General features: G+C 42.2%; 1 protein-coding gene across 2 annotated transcripts in view; it reads right to left on the minus strand.

Annotated features, from left to right (window-relative positions):
• The window catches only part of KIF6 (kinesin family member 6), a 444,670-nt gene that overhangs the window by 88,407 nt on the left and 340,267 nt on the right, over positions 1-15,996 (minus strand). For both annotated transcript variants that reach the window (XM_046006623.1, XM_046006622.1), the window contains one exon: positions 14,539-14,594. In XM_046006623.1, coding sequence (XP_045862579.1) covers positions 14,539-14,594 — 56 coding nt within the window. The remainder of the gene's footprint in view (positions 1-14,538; positions 14,595-15,996) is intronic.

Genomic DNA, 15,996 nt, shown 5'->3' on the forward strand with positions numbered 1-15,996 from the left:
GATATGAATCTTTATAATGCAAATTTTATTACTTATTACCTGGTTTTCTAATATTAAAGGTGGCTAACTTCCTATTGGCAGACTACTGCCAAATCTGCTGTTTCCTTCATCACCAAACCTTCTCCCAGTGGATTTCTTGTTTAGAAACAGCATCCATGGATTATTCTCTAGCATTTGAATAGCTCTGTGGCTTTAACAGCAGTCTGACTCAACCCTGACTCTGAACTCCTTCCTCTGCTGCAGTCTATCCTTTCTCCCTAGGTGACAACAGCAGAAAGGTATTGCCATTACTGTCCTGTTGAGAATCGCCTGCCTAGGGAGTCCTCATCACACATGGATTAGTGGCTGCTAGGCCAAAGGCCTCTCCAATTCAGCTTCACCCCTTGTGGATATGGTATAAGGCCTCCCGGGTGTGGGACCCCTTTTTGCATGGCATCACCTCTGTCATGGGAGCTAATAAAGGTTTTGTTCTAGTTATCTCACTGTGGGTAAAGTAAAGCCAAACGCTTCATGACTCCTCTCCGTGACATATATACAAGATTGGAATATTTACCCCTGCAGGAGTATATCATTTCATAACTTCCAGACATAGAGCTACCCTTGCTTTAGGTTATTGGTGCAGGAGATTAGTAAACGTTTTGTCTTTGATGTCCCTTGTCTATTAAGTTTACTTGGTACATTACCCATTTCTGTAGCCATTCCTTAACTATATGCTTTTGTCTTCCAACAGAAGGCTCTACCCAAGGACCTTGCTATTTGCTAATGAGTTGCTAGGTACTGCTATATTCCAATTATTTATTAGGAGGTTTTCTAGACTTCAGCATCATCTCAACATGTGTTAATAAGTTGTTTTGCAAAATACAATAAAATTTTAAAAATATTCAAGCATCATTAAAGATAACTTCAATAAAGATTAAATTAATAAAATCAGTCTTTGCCTCATTATAAAGTTTATGTCTTCAGCAATAAAATCACCAGACTAGTGGTCTGGTAAAAGGTTTAACATTCTGTATGTAGGGGTCATGTACTCATGTAGTGGCCAGTGGCTACAAGACAAATGATCTGAAATGGTCATATCCAGTTTTGGTGAGTGCTATGCAGCATGATCACATTACCCTGGATATCTTCTCTAGGGCAGTGCTATGGTTAGGCAAGGTGATGGAGAGACAGATGAGAGGTAGGGTGGATAACTCCCAGTTACAGGCAACTTCCAATGAAGAAGAGCAGAAAAACCAGTCTTACCCAAGGCATTTTTTTTTTTTTAAGTTAGGGAAAAGCAACTGTCCTAGCGCTCTTCAAAAAATCTTAAGAGAAAATTAAAACAAGTGGCAGACTGGAAGAAAAACATCTGCTATTTACTCCATAGACAAAGGCCCAATATCCGGAGGACACAAAGAGCTCCTACAAATCAAAAAGAGCAATTCAACCAACCAATGGGCAAAAGATATGAGACACATGAAAAAGCATTCAATTCCACCAGCTGTCAGGGAAATGCAAATTAAGACAATAATGAAAAAAAAAAAAAAAAAAAAAAAAAAAAGACAATAATGAAATACCATTTTTTGCTCTCCAACTGGCAAAACATAAAATGACTGATATTATCATGTACAAGTAAGGGAGCAGGGGGATGGGTACTGTCACACACTGATGGGAACACAAACTAATAAAATCCTCTTGGGAAGGCAACTGGGGAGTACTCATTAAAATTAAAAATACACATCCACCATTGTTTTCCCCAATTCTACTTCCAGGCATCTAACTCAAAGAAACAATCACATTTGTACACAAAAATGCATGTAGGGTTTGTGACAGAAAAAAATTGGGGGAAAAAAGTGAAATGGCCATTACAAGGGAGTAGCTAGATAGATCATGGTTTATTCATACTTACAATTAGCCCCATCAAAAATGGTGAGCAGTAGACCCATGCTCACTGGTACATGAGAAAAGCAAGGTGTGAGTAAGATGTACATTATGGTCTCATTTATGCAACAAAACTCCCCTCTGGTTACTGCCCTCTTGGGAGGGGCCATAGTCGGTACTGGGGAAAGGAAATTAAGAGGGCTGTCACATTTTGATTCATGTATTAATGTAGTGTTTGAACATTCTGCAGTGAAACTACATCCAAGAATCCCATGTACAATTAAAAAGAGACAGAAACTAAACCTCCAAGCAATTTATAACTTTCTAAACTCCACATCAGGGGAGAGAGCCTAGGAAGGTAGGCCTGCCCTGCCTTGGCTGACTTTGCCCTTCTCTACCTCCTGCCAACCTCTCTGTCTCCTTCCCTTATTATATTGTTGAAAGTAAAGAGGGGGGTAAAGCCTTTCTTTGCTGGCTCATTTTCCTTCTTTTTATCATTAACTTGAACTCAGAGAGAACATGTGACTTTCCTGGGCACTTACACAACAGGAGTCTAACACCTTCTTAGTTGAGTTGTGAATTCTCCTGCCAACCAAAGGCGTTGACCTTGGAGCCCAACAGAAACTGGTTCCAGCTCTGGCTCTACCCCTCACTAAGTGGTATATTATTGAGAATGTTTATTAACCTCCTTCAGTCTCGGGTCCTTTATCTATAATAACAGGATAATACTAGTTATCTCTACCAAAGTTAATTATTATTACTACCATGGTGGGGACTTCACCTCTTTGACTCTTGCTGGCCCAAAGTCTGTGCTTAGACACACAATGGCTAGTCTCGAGTTTCTCTGTTTATTCCCATTCCTTCCAGGCAACCCCAATCTGCCCAAATATTGATCCCAAACTTCAGGGAGTCCCAGTGGTACTCCCGCTGGTTCTGCCTATGGCTGCCCTTTCAGGTTTGCTCAGGCAGGTGCCCAGAGTCCTGTTGTTACTATTTTTCCCACATAAACTGCTGGGCTTTCATTCAGGAGATGCCTGATTAGTGATGCAGTGTGAATGTGTGTGGGAGGATCTCAATTTTTTAAATGTTGCCCAACAGCAGACACCTACCTTCTGGAAGAAGAGTGCTGAGTCCCTGCAGCAGAGACAAATGTCTCTGCATGGTATCTGGTCCCCCCTCTGCAGGTCTGTGCTTTAACCAGCCCAGCTTGTGTTGGAGCTGCACGTGCGTATTTTTAGTCTCACTTTGGTAAGCTGTGATGCAGACTGTATGTTGGGGGTATGGCTGGCCCACAGGGTCATATTACTACATGAAGCCAATAGCAAAGCCAAGCTGTCTCCACCCTGAACAGAATGAACCCTGTGAGGGGAGGAACCACCCTTGTGTATCTTCTGCTTTTGAAAACATTTGCTGGTTTTTAGCAGGGAACTCACCAGTGTTTTCAGGGTGGTTGAGAGGAGTCATGGCAAACCCTTTGCCAGGTTCAGCTCTTCCCTGCACAGCATCATTGACAAAGGCTGTACACAATTCTAAGACAGCTATACTTATTTCTCCTGTTTAATCAGTGTAAGATAATGTAACTCACGTTTTCTCCTTAGAGGTGAAACAACATGGTACCATTTATCTTCCCCAGCTCGTGCTGCTGGGTTTAAAGATAGCCTCATTAAAAGAGCCCAGATGTCTATCGACAGATGAATGGTTCAAGAAGATGCAGTAGGTATCTACCATGGAATACTACCCAGCCCTCAAAAAGAATGAAATCTTGCCTTTCGCAATGACCTGGATGGAGCTAGAGGGTATTATGCTAAGCAAAATAAGTCAGTCAGAGAAAGACAATTATCATATGATCTCACTCACATGTGGAATTTAAGAAATAAGACAGATGAATGTAGGGGAAGGGAAGGAAACATAAAATAAGATGAAAACAGAGAGAGAGGAAAACCATAAGAGACAGTGAACTCTAGGAAACAAACTAAGGGTTGCTGGAGGGGAGGGGTGTAGGGCATGGGGTAACTGGGTGATGGGCATTAAGGAGGGTGGTTGACACAATGAGCACTGAGTATTATATGCAACTGATGAATCACTAAATTCTACCCCTGAAACTAAAAATATACTGTATTTTAACTAAGCTGAATTTAAATAAAGAAATTAAAGAAAAAAAGGAAAGCCTCCTTCCCTTCACAGGGTATGGAGAGGGCCCTTAGCCTGCAGGGATCACCCACTTACAGATATGTGCCCACCACTCCCCCTCCATGAGCTTCCTGGTTTACATAAAAGGTCACACTCCTCTGCAGGCTTATTCTGATATCCAGATAATAGTATTGGCTGGCAAAGTTATTTTTGTAATACTTGTAAGAAAATTATCATATCGAGGAGGTACATCACTGCTATGATGAGATTAGATGCATCAGCTGCATTCTGAAAATCTGAAATGACTCTCGTGTGAGAGGAAGAAATTTTATTTTAAGGCATTTCATTAAACCAAATAGGTGTTGGGAAAATTGGTTCTTTGCAAAAGATTCCACTTTGAGCCTTAGCTGATGCCATGTTCCACAGTAAAGCCTAAATTAGTTGAGTGTGAAAAATAGACAATAAAAGAACTATAAGAAAATTTAGAAAGCTTTAAACAAATACTCAGCAATGAACAACCCATAGTTATTATTGTTCCAGTGACCCTTTCTAAGTACAAAAGCAATGAAGGAAGTCATAAAAGGAAAGATCAATGGGTTTGAATATATAAAAATAACAAAATAAAACCCTATATATTATAATAACTTTACAAAGATTAGTCACTAGTACTGTTGGTAAACCACAGGCAAAGTGGTGCACTGCTTCCTTCAGAACCTGTAAATGAAGGAATTGATCGAATCTTGCAAGAGCTGAACTAGCAAAAATCTGTACACAGCTGTAAGACAAAGCCCAGAGGATACAGGATGTCAATTCCTGTGCCTGCTCTACCAATCCTCCTTTTTTAAAAAAAAACTTCCCCTGCTGCCTAGGTGGCCTTTTTCTGAGACCTCTTTTCCTCCCTGGCTGCCTGGACCAGCAGTGGGTTTCTGACCTCAAGACAGCACATTCTTTTTTTTTTTTTAATTTATTTATGTTCAGCGTAATAGTATTCATTGTTTTTGCACCACACCCAGTGCTCCATGCAATACGTGCCCTCCCTATTACCCACCACCTGGTTCTCCAACCTCCCACCCCCCGCCCCTTCAAAACCCTCAGGTTGTTTTTCAGAGTCCATAGTCTCTCATGGTTCATCTCCCCTTCCACTTTCCCTCAACTCCCTTCTCCTCTCCATCTCCCCATGTCCTCCATGTTCTTTGTTATGCTCCACAAATAAGTGAAACCATATGATACTTGACTCTCTCTGCTCGATTTATTTCACTCAGCATAATCTCTTCCAGTCCCGTCCATGTTGCTACAAAAGTTGGGTATTCATCCTTTCTGATGGAGGCATAATACTCCATCGTGTATATGTACCACATCTTCCTTATCCATTCATCCGTTGAAGGGCATCTTGGTTCTTTCCACAGTTTGGCGACCATGGCCATTGCTGCTATAAACATTGGGGTACAGATGGCTCTTCTTTTCACTACATAAGACAGCACATTCTTTTTTTTTTTTTAAAGATTTATTTTTTTTTTTATTTATTTGACAGAGAGAGATCAAGAGTAAGCAGAGAGGCAGGCAGAGAGAGAGGAGGAAGCAGGCTCCCCGCTGAGCAGAGAGCCTGATGTGGGGCTCGATCCCAGGACCCTGAGATCATGACCTGAGCTGAAGGCAGAGGCGTAACCCACCGAGCCACCCAGGCGCCCCAAGACAGCACATTCTTTTTTTTTTTTTTTTTTCAAGATTTTATTTATTTATTTGACAGAGAGAGATCACAAGTAGACAGAGAGGCAGGCAGAGAGAGAGAGAGGGAAGCAGGCTCCCTGCTGAGCAGAGAGCCCGATGTGGGACTCGATCCCAGGACCCTGAGATCATGACCTGAGCCGAAGGCAGCGGCTTAACCTACTGAGCCACCCAGGCGCCCCAAGACAGCACATTCTTAAGCTGACCTGTAGCTGCTGTCTTGGAGGCCTAGAAAGGATAGAGCAGGCCACTCAAGTTCTTTTTCCTGTAACTGTGAGCTAAGAAATAGGCAAATAATGAGCCCATTCACCTTGGGGACAGAGTGTTAAAGGATGCTTTCAGGTCCAGCTGGGGCCAGAGAAAACCAAAGATGAGAGAACAAGGCCTATGGTCAGCAAAACCAGCAGGTTGTAAGAATAGGCATGCAAGAGGTGGCAAGAGACCCCGAGGAAGGCCTGGGGAGGGTGCACTGGGCTCCAGAGCCACTCTGGTTCCTGAAGTCCCCCTGGGTCCCGGTTCTGGCTCCCATTTCAGCTTGCACAGGTCTCAGCTCTTATTACTACATACTGAGGAGATTTTTGCCTCCTAAGCTTGAGCTAGCTTGACTGGGTTTCGAGTTCTGAAAATTTAAAAAAACAAACTAAAAGGGATTGTTTCTAGAACCCAGAGCACAGTTCAAAGTGATGTGGACTTCATCTTTGAGAAGCGGGAATGGGGAATAATTACAGGAAGTAGAACCCTAATGAATGGTATTTTATCTTTTCTGGAGAAAGGGTTCTTCTTCACAGAAGGGGCCTGGTGAGCTCAAGGGATATTTGCTCCTGTGGGCAATGGACACCCTGGGAGGCTTCACCACGACTGTGAGAACTTGGCTCTCAAAGCTCTTTTCTTTGTTTTGATTCTGTTTGTGCTGAGGGCTGCCTATGTGACAGCCTTCCAATAACTAATCTACTTTGTTTCTTAAGAGAAGATGCCCCAGATGGAGGCAGTTTATATATATACATATATAAACTATATATATATATATATATATATATATATATATATATATATATATATATAGACGGGGAGCTCCCGTCTATAAAGGGACACCTTCCATGGTCCATTTAACACTTGCTTCTTCAGTTTATAGTGAGTTTCATTGGCATGACTTTCCTGAACCCATCCAGAAAGGCCAGATCCCAGACGCTGGTCCTTCATTAATGTAAGACCACCCTGTCAGGATGCCAGGAGAGCAGTCATCCATCTTTCTTGGCTGTCATTCGAACCAAATCATGGCTTCCTTCCTTATACATGACAATTATTAGTGTTACCTCTTGTCAGTTAACATACTCTCCAGCTCCCCAGCTTGTTCAGATCATTTTTGTTTGTTTGATCTCCAAACTATGACAGCAGAGCACTCAGTTCATTCCGTGAAGACATCAGTCATGCTGGTTATGGGCTGTCACTCGTAACTGCCTGTCTTGGAGTTTCAGTGTTCCAGATTGCTGCAGGAGGGACCTCGAGAAATCAGCTTTGCCCTTTTTGTTTCTAGCTGCCCTGAGCCATCTCAGAAAGAGGCCCACCTCTCCTGTTTCTAAATAAGATTCCTAGAGTCTCTATCCATTTAATTACCTTTTGGACACAATGTCTTTTCCCACGGTGAACTGTGTTTTCTTCAATACAAGTGAAAATTATCTTCTTCCTTTTTCAGACCCTTGAAAGGTGAATTATGACTTGTTGGTCCCTCTGTATGACATTGTGTCATACACAGTCAGCTCGACTATGAATATGTTCCTTTGGTAGAAATCCACCTCACGCAGGAGCCTCATCTGCTCATAAAGGATTTTTTCACTATTAAGTTAATGTTTTTGCACAACCAGGAAAAATATCACCAAATAAAAAGTCAGCTTGCAGAGCTGAGCCCCCTTGGGCTGTAGAGAAGCACAGGACTGTACACAGCATTCCTTCTCTTAGTCCAGCGTGGTCAGTGGGCTTTCTTGTTGTGCGGCAGTTCCGATCTTTGTGGGTATTGGTCACGTTTCCGTAACTCCGCACCTCAACCCTTCCTGACGCCCCCTCTTCTATCGCGAAGCCTCAAACTGGACAACAAACCCGATGTTTTATATAGTGTTTCCCTATCTAAATTTAACACGTCCTTCTGTTTATAGCATTATTTTTATTCGGATTATAATTGGTTTCATTAGAGGTCCAGTTATAAAGTTGCATGGGTTTTGAAAGGTCGCCCCAATCTCAATTTTCTTACCAGCCTGGTTATTTTTTCACATGTAATTCTTCATTTCTTCCATCATAACAGAAGCACTGATACTTAAAACCAGCTTTTTAAATTTCCCGTGCACAGCTATCTTTTGTATAGGATAAATCACTTTAACTGTTATCTTTTCTCATAGGACCTACAATTCATTCCCTTACAGATATTTTTTCTGTTTCAAACCACAGACACATTTCTGAAAGGCCTGTAGTGAACTTGGTTGTTGTGTGCCCAGTGTTCCTTCCTTTGGAGAAAGAAAACTCTTCAATTCCTTACAAATCTTGTTCAGTTTCTGTGGTGCAGGTGGATTAACGCCCCTTCCCCGCAACCTGAGGAATGGGTGGAGCTTCCAGGCCCAACCAACAAACATGTTTCATTCCTCTTGGCAGGAGGGATTGCTTTAGGGATGGACACATGACTTAAACCAGGCTAAGTGTCCTCACTCCAGGGACTTTTTGCCAACTTTGTTGGGAAAGATCTCATTCACTGGGATTATGAATTCCACAGGCCAGGTAAACTGAGATTTTTCAGGGGTACCTTGTCACTAAATGGGGTTAAGCCATCAAGGAACTTAGTCAAGTAGAACCGAGAAATGGAAGGAGGGGTGGAGCAGGGGAGGAGAAACAGAAAAGGAAGAAGAGGAGGAGGAAAAGAAGGTACATGTGAAGCCAACTGTACTTCTTCCAGGTTACATGAGACAGTAAATTTCCTTTGACGCTTATAGCCAAACATCCTGGCCAATACAAGTTGAGCATAAATGAATGGAGTTTTTTTGATAAATGTAGTTTAAAACAACCACACAAATACTTTAAAGCACAGACAGAGCTTGTTATTTAAAATAAGCATGTGGTGAGCTGTTTCCTAAAGCCAAACATCTACTCATCCCCTCAGCTGCTTTTCTCTGAACCATCTCTCTCCTCATGGAGCAAATGCAATGTGCACAAGGAAATGCTGGGCAGAGCGGAAGTCTTGGCTTCTGCGTTTCTTAGTTTTGAGGATATAGTATTTTTTCACTTGGTGGTAACATATTTTTATCTTGTGGTCACTGATGATTTCTATGCCTGCCCTTAATCAGGCTTTCTCCAGTGCTTATTGGTTACTGTTTTACATGAAGCATAAGTACTTCATGACACTCATTCATACTACACCTCATCTAAGTTACTGCTTTAAATTCTCCCATGTTTCCTGAAGCATCAGTAAACCCACTCAGTTGTAAGGAGCTTGTAAATACAACCCCACTATTCCATTTTCTAAACTAACTGAAGAGAATGGTTGAAACCCATGTGGGACACTGAATCCTACCGGGCTTGCTGCAGGTCCATAGCATATCTTTCTGCAGGTCCATAGCATATCTTTCTGCAAACCAGAAAAAGTCATCCCTTCCTAAGAGCAGACACAAGCCTGGGCTGGAGCACATGGAAATGAGAGCAAGGGCAGGCTGTGTTTCAGGCGCCACCCGCCCCTGCAACTGAGCCCCAAAAGGCACAAGACAACCTATCGTTAATCATGTTACAAAGACCCTTTTCATCTTCATGAGCTGTGTGTGCATGAGCTAGGGTGAAGTTTGAGTCTTTTGTTGGGTACACCGGATTAAGGCCAAAGAAAGACCTGAGTAACAGCTGAGTAAAATTTTAAACTCGGAAACAAATGTCAAAGTCAGATCAATCTGAATTTATGGAGATCATAAACTGTATTTAGAAGTTTTGGAGGACATTAGGAGAAGGAAAGGAAAAGTGAATTGGGGGAAATCGGAGGGGGGCGCGAAACATGAGGGACTGTGGACTCTGAGAAACAAACTGAGGGATTTGGAAGGGGGGGTTGGGAGGATGGGTGAGCCTGGTGGCAGGTATTGAGGAGGGCATGTATTGCATGGAGTACTGGGTGTGGTGTATAAACAATGAATCTTGGAACACTGAAAAAAGTAAAATAAAATAAAGATGTTAAAAAAAAAGTTTTGGAGTTGGACAGAAATGAAATTTGATTCTCACTTAGTCACATAGCAGGAAACCTCACTGAAACTTCATTTTTTAAAATCTGCAAAATAATGATAATTCCCTATTTCACAGAACATAGGTTACATCAATGTTAAGACGCATCTTCATTCTAGAGGTTTGTAAACTGAAAAAATGGCCAAATGTATCTTGATTTTCAGAAGCATTAAGACTAAAAATCGTGATCTATAATATATGACATAAGGTAATACTCCTGTCCCCCTGTAGGTCATGGCTCTTCTTTGCGAGGATTAAATGAGATAGTGTATGTCAAGGTTTGGGATGACACAGTCAGTGCTTAATACATGGTGGAAGCTATTGTTGGGCCAGTTGTTAATTGGGACTAGTGACAAAGATATACTTGATTCAGGTCTTCATAATCTAGCAAAATGACCCAGATGTCATCTTTCTCCTACTCCTGGATAAGCTATTAGAAATCAACATGTACCAACAGGTCCAAAAGCAAACCTCAAGGGAAGATCCCAGTACAGAAAGGCACACAACTGAAAATCATCCTATTTACCCTGCTGATGGAGACCTGGATCTGAGAAATGATTTTTCTTAATGCCCAAATATGTAAGAGAAACATTTTATTAAAGAGTGTTGTTCAAATGTGGGGAGGGGTGGCTGGGGTTCTTCGAAGTTGAGTTAGGAGAAAGAAACCTTCCAGAGCATTTTGTTAGCTTTCTAGCATTTCCCTTTACCTCCTGCTAACAGCTACTGCTATTACATTTTCTGTGACTTTTGAATTGATCACTGATTGGCCCACTAGTGAAAACCCTTCTGTGTGGCATCCCGTGATGTTAGTTTTCATTTAGGCCTGGAGGGGTCAGTGGAGGATGAAATTGTCAATCAAGCTCTTTCCTTTCTCCTGAAGCAGCTGACTCCTGGACTGGTCTAGGCATGGGCCTCATGCCAAAGGACAGCCCTTCATTGTGCCTTGTTGCCAAAGACAATGCTGCCAGTGGTAGAACACTGTGTAGAAGAAGGAATGCCAGAATTCTAGCAAGTGAAAGTGGCCTGGTGGATGCCACTGCTTCTCACACAGTCTATCTTCCTTCCCCCCCAGTTTGGACTCAATTGCAGTTTCAGAGATACGATGAATGGAAGCAGGGCATATGTGAATGTGTCAAATACACAGCCCAGGTGGTGAAATGCAGTCTAAAGCTCTTGTGTATGGGACGCGTAAATACAATGAAGACACCTCTTCTACAGAAACAAAGACTCTACTTTTTTCGGGGAGATTCTAAATTGGCTATTTCTTCCATTTCTGATTTCAACTGATTTGACACCAGAATTGATGTAAATGGTGTACAGAAGAGGGACAGAAACGGATTTGGTGGCAAGAGTTTACCCACTTAGTTTGTGTTGGCTTATTACAAGAAAAGAAAATAACATGGGAGTTTTGGTTGACTTATTATGCCATGTAAAATTAGGTATTATGTGGTTATAACTGAATTGTTTGCCTTTAGAAAATTTTGAGGATGACACTCAAGTGACAGTTCTAGATCACAATGTCAGAGAAAAATTACCCAGGAAGGAACCTGAACTTGAAACACATGGACTGGCTAATCTGTAGTTCACAAACCCAGTTTTCATTTCCTCTCTGCAGGCCAATTCCATGTGCACTCCACAGCATCCCATTCCTGCCTCAGGGTCCAGAGGCAGGATGTGGCACAGTTTGGGAGTGGAGCTGAGTCACCATCCCGCACATGTGATGGTACATCTGTGCCAAGCTCCCACCTCCTGACTTTTAGATTCACTAAGTCTAAGATTTCAGTCACTGGGGACTAAAAATTCCACTTGATTTAATTTCTCCCTAGGAAAAAGTGTGCTTAGAAAGGTCACAAATCTCCTGAAGTCAGTTTCCTTCAAGACCGCCTTGGAGGGGCGCCTGGGTGGCTCAGTGGGTTAAAGCCTCTGCCTTCAGCTCAGGTCATGATCCCAGGGTGCTGGGATCGAGCCCCACTTGGGGCCCTCTGCTCAGCGGGGAGCCTGCTTCCTCCTCCTCTCTCTCTGCCTACTTGTGAAATAAATAAAAAATCTTTAAAAAAAAAAAAGACTGCCTTGGAGATTTAAAATTTAAATGTGTGTACAAGTTCCACCTTACACTTCCTTAATCTTAGCCTTGTCTCTGACATGCAGTGATGGCAGGCTGCTTCCTGAGGTCAAGGACCATGACAGCTTGTTCAGTAATAAGGCTGAATTTCAGTGATCCACCTCACCTGGGCCCCCTTGGATCAAATGCACATTAGGAAGTTGGGTGGCCAGGGGATGGGTTTTAGTCTGCTCTTTGCATAAAGTAAGGGAAGAGTGACATTGGGACTATTAGGACCACTAAACTAGCTACTTTCTTGGTAGTTGTGAATGCTTGAATCTCAACACTGGTATGAGCTCTGCTTGTTATGACCCAGAAAAAACAAAGGTCCACTTCCCAGGGTTTCTGCTGGCATATCTGGACTCTTTGTGTGTCCAGATCATCCTCACTGAGAAATAAATTACAGCCCCCACCACCACCCTCGGAACCCGGCTCTTGGGCAGGGCAGCACCTGCAGAACTGTAGGTCAACGTCTGACTTCCCTCCTCCTGAGAATGTGGCAAACCAAATCTATGAACATATGATATTGCACCAAAACTTGGGAGAATTCAGAATTATTTGTGATAACCACCTGTACTCAGAGTGAAAAACTATATTAGTATAGGCCATTGGTGTCTTTCATCATGAGTCTATTTCATTAGTGTTGGAATGAACGCTTTGGTTTTATTTTGGTTGAGAGAGATATTTTTCAAGAGAAAAACTTCATATTACTTTTTGGGGAGAAGCAGTTTATAAAAGGTCTTTCCCTCTTATCCCTCCAGGGATAAAAACAGACCACTGGGTCCTTTGAGTCCTATAAGGCAGGTAAGTCCATCCCGGATGCACTGAGGCCTGCTTCTCCTTCCCACCCTACCTCCCTTCCTTCCAGGTCATCCAGCCAGGTGGGCCAGCATGGTCCTGCTGCTGGGCCTGGGCTGCTCCTTAGCCCTCAAGTCCTGGCATAGCTGATGGGGCACTGACATAGAGCCAATTTCCTTATTGGTTTGGGTCACTGACCCTTCTGATAATCAGACCTCTCCAGAAAAATGTACACACCCTTAACACCCAGTTTTCTTTTTCATGCAGTTTTAGGGGTTTGGGAACCCAGGTCAAGAAAGGAGTTTGTAATCTTTGTTTTTTGCCAGGGATCCTTCTGGCAGTCTGATAAAACCATGAACCCTCCCTCAGAATGATGATTTATTGGGTACAAAGCATGGGGAAAAAAAAGGATTTTAAGAGAAATGAGTTATACTAAAATAGTTATCCAAATTTTAAAGCTTTTTGTGGTATAGAAATATCTATATGCTTTTATATAAATACATCAAATAATAAGATCAAATACTGAATCTAATAACTACCATAATTTTGAAGTCCTGATGAGTATAAAAGATATTTTTTGACATCTGCCACACTGGGCTGTGAAATGAAAATGTCTGCAATTTCCATTGATGACGGGTGTTGCTAGTCCTACTGGGGTCAGCTGCCTCCATTCATCCCTGAAAATACGCTAAATTGCAGTTAGAGGTTGGTGAAAATAAAGGCTAATTCCCCCCCATCCGAGTTCCCAGATCTTAGGTTAAGAACCCCTGAGACTATAGAGATTCTCTGCATGGTGTTGGGCATGGCCCAGGGCCTGGCTGCCTCAGGCAGCAGAGGAGAATGTGAGACTCCTATTTAGGGACTGAGTGTCTGAAGCTGTTGTAATTTTCCATATTCTGTAGGAAAAGCCAATGGGGACACTCACAGTGACTTCTGTCCTGCCCTCACATATGAGGGGAGGAAGGTGGGGACAAGGGAGATAGATGCAGGAAGTCAGCCTCTCTGGCAAGAGGCAAAGGCACAAGGGGCCGCTCTATAGAGCTGCCTCAGCCTGGGAGATGGGTCCCTAGGTGTCCTCTAGTTTGGGATGAAGGCAACATTTTCCTCTCACGTTGAGAAAAATATGAAGCATACTTTAATTGAGTTTGCCTCCTGCCTTAACCTCATCTTTCCAGGGATGTTCACCTACATGGCGGGGCCCTGCTAGGCAGCCTGTGTCCTGGGAAGGCACAGAGGCTCATTTTCCTTCTCCTCCTTCCACAGCTTATTGAATGGTGCTGAGAAATGCATGCCTGTGCCCAAAATGCTAAGTATAAACTTTTGGGGGGTGGGCGTAGAAGTGTTCCACAGCACTTGAAAATATGAAACTTAACTGTAGTCTTGCCTTTATGACTAGTTGAGCTATTGTTGAGGAACACTGGGGGAAAAGGAAAACTTTCTCATTGGGATGCTAGAGCTCAGGCCTTCATGAGGATGAAAAGTTCAAGTTCTAGACAAAAGAAAACACTTTTGCTGATGGATGGTAGGGGAGATGACAAACTTCCAAGGAAAGGCACTCTCAAAGCGGCTTCCTTGGCAGGGATGTCCTGAAACTCGGCCTGATGGTTATTTGGAGGGACATCACGACCTGATTTTCACCAGGAAAATGGTCTGTGAAAGAGGCTCACAGAATAACATCTGCTTACCAATTTTGCTTCTTGTTTCATTTATACTTTCTCCGAGGGCCTTCGCTTCAGAAAATCTGCAGGGAGAAAAAAAAAAAAAAAAGAATTTGCCATTTTCTGTTCATCCTAAATTATGCGTTAAAAATAATAGATTTCTGGGAACTCTCTAAAATAATTTAAAACTTTATGGAAAATGATAAAAGAAAATCTAAATAAATGACATATAGCGGGCTTAAAAATAGAGCTAAAATTTGTATGAATTACTGGTATTGTGAATTTTTACTTTTTTATCCAGCACAGAGTTATGACTTGCAATTTTGAGTGTTTTATGATGCAAGGGTACTGGAATAAAGCACAGCTGCAAAATGTTTGTGCCCTGCTCTTCTCTATTAATCACATTATCAAGATCTTTTAGTTATAGTCGAGAATACCTGCTTACTATAACTTAAATAACATATTTTTTTTCCCGATTATTAATTAATAGGTCCGAGGCTGGCCAATTATGGCCGGTTGTGAAACATATCCAGGCCTCCACCTACTTCTGTAAATAAAATCGTATTGAACCAGAGCCACTGTGATTCATTTAGATATTGTCTATGGTTGCTTTCAGGTCACATTGGCAGAGCTGAGTAGTTGTGACATAGACTGTATGGCCTGTGAAGCTGAAAATATTTACTATGTGACCCTTGACAAAAGGATGCTGACTCCTATTGCATATGATGTTAAATCACATTTTGAAAGTATGAAAACAAAACAAAAAAAGATCCCCATAACCCCTCCCCAGAAATCCGCTCATTTTGAGCTCCAACCAGTCTTTTTTCTACTCACTTTTTATAGAGTTAAGATCATACCATCCACATGATTTTGTGTTTTGGTTATTTTCTACATAACAGTACTAATTCCTCTGCACGCCATTAGAAACTTGTCCATTATCTTTTTAAAAAATTTTTATTTTTTTGATTTCTTTTCAGTGTTCCAGAATTCATTGTTTATGCACCACACTCGGTGCTCCATGCAGTAGGTGCCCTCCATAATACCCACCACTAGGTTCACCCAACCTCCCACCCCCCACCCCTCCAAAACCCTCGGATTGTTTTTCAGAGTCCACTGTCTCTAATGGTTCATCTCCATGTCCATTATCTTTGATGGTTATCTATAGTCTGCCAGATAGTTGTGCTGATGTTTACTTAATGACTTCTACATATTTGCCAACAAATATGTATGAAATGCCTGCTGAGAGCCCAACGTTGTGCTGGCAAAGCAGCGTAGGATCTGGTCTATGTGAGAAACATGCGGTCTGGTCCCCTATACATGGGGGACCCTTAAGAAAGAAAGGGAAAGAAGCCTTTCCCTTCTCCTCTCTGCCATGGAATTTAAAGGGCAACTGAAAGGCTATGAAACAAATCCATAATAAGTGGTTACAGTAAATCATTGTGCTACCGTGGCTAACCCTGGCTAAGCCACTGGGGTATGACTGGG

The sequence above is a fragment of the Meles meles genome, chromosome 5 (genome assembly GCF_922984935.1).
Source record: "Meles meles chromosome 5, mMelMel3.1 paternal haplotype, whole genome shotgun sequence".
Classification (NCBI taxonomy): Eukaryota; Metazoa; Chordata; class Mammalia; order Carnivora; family Mustelidae; genus Meles; species Meles meles.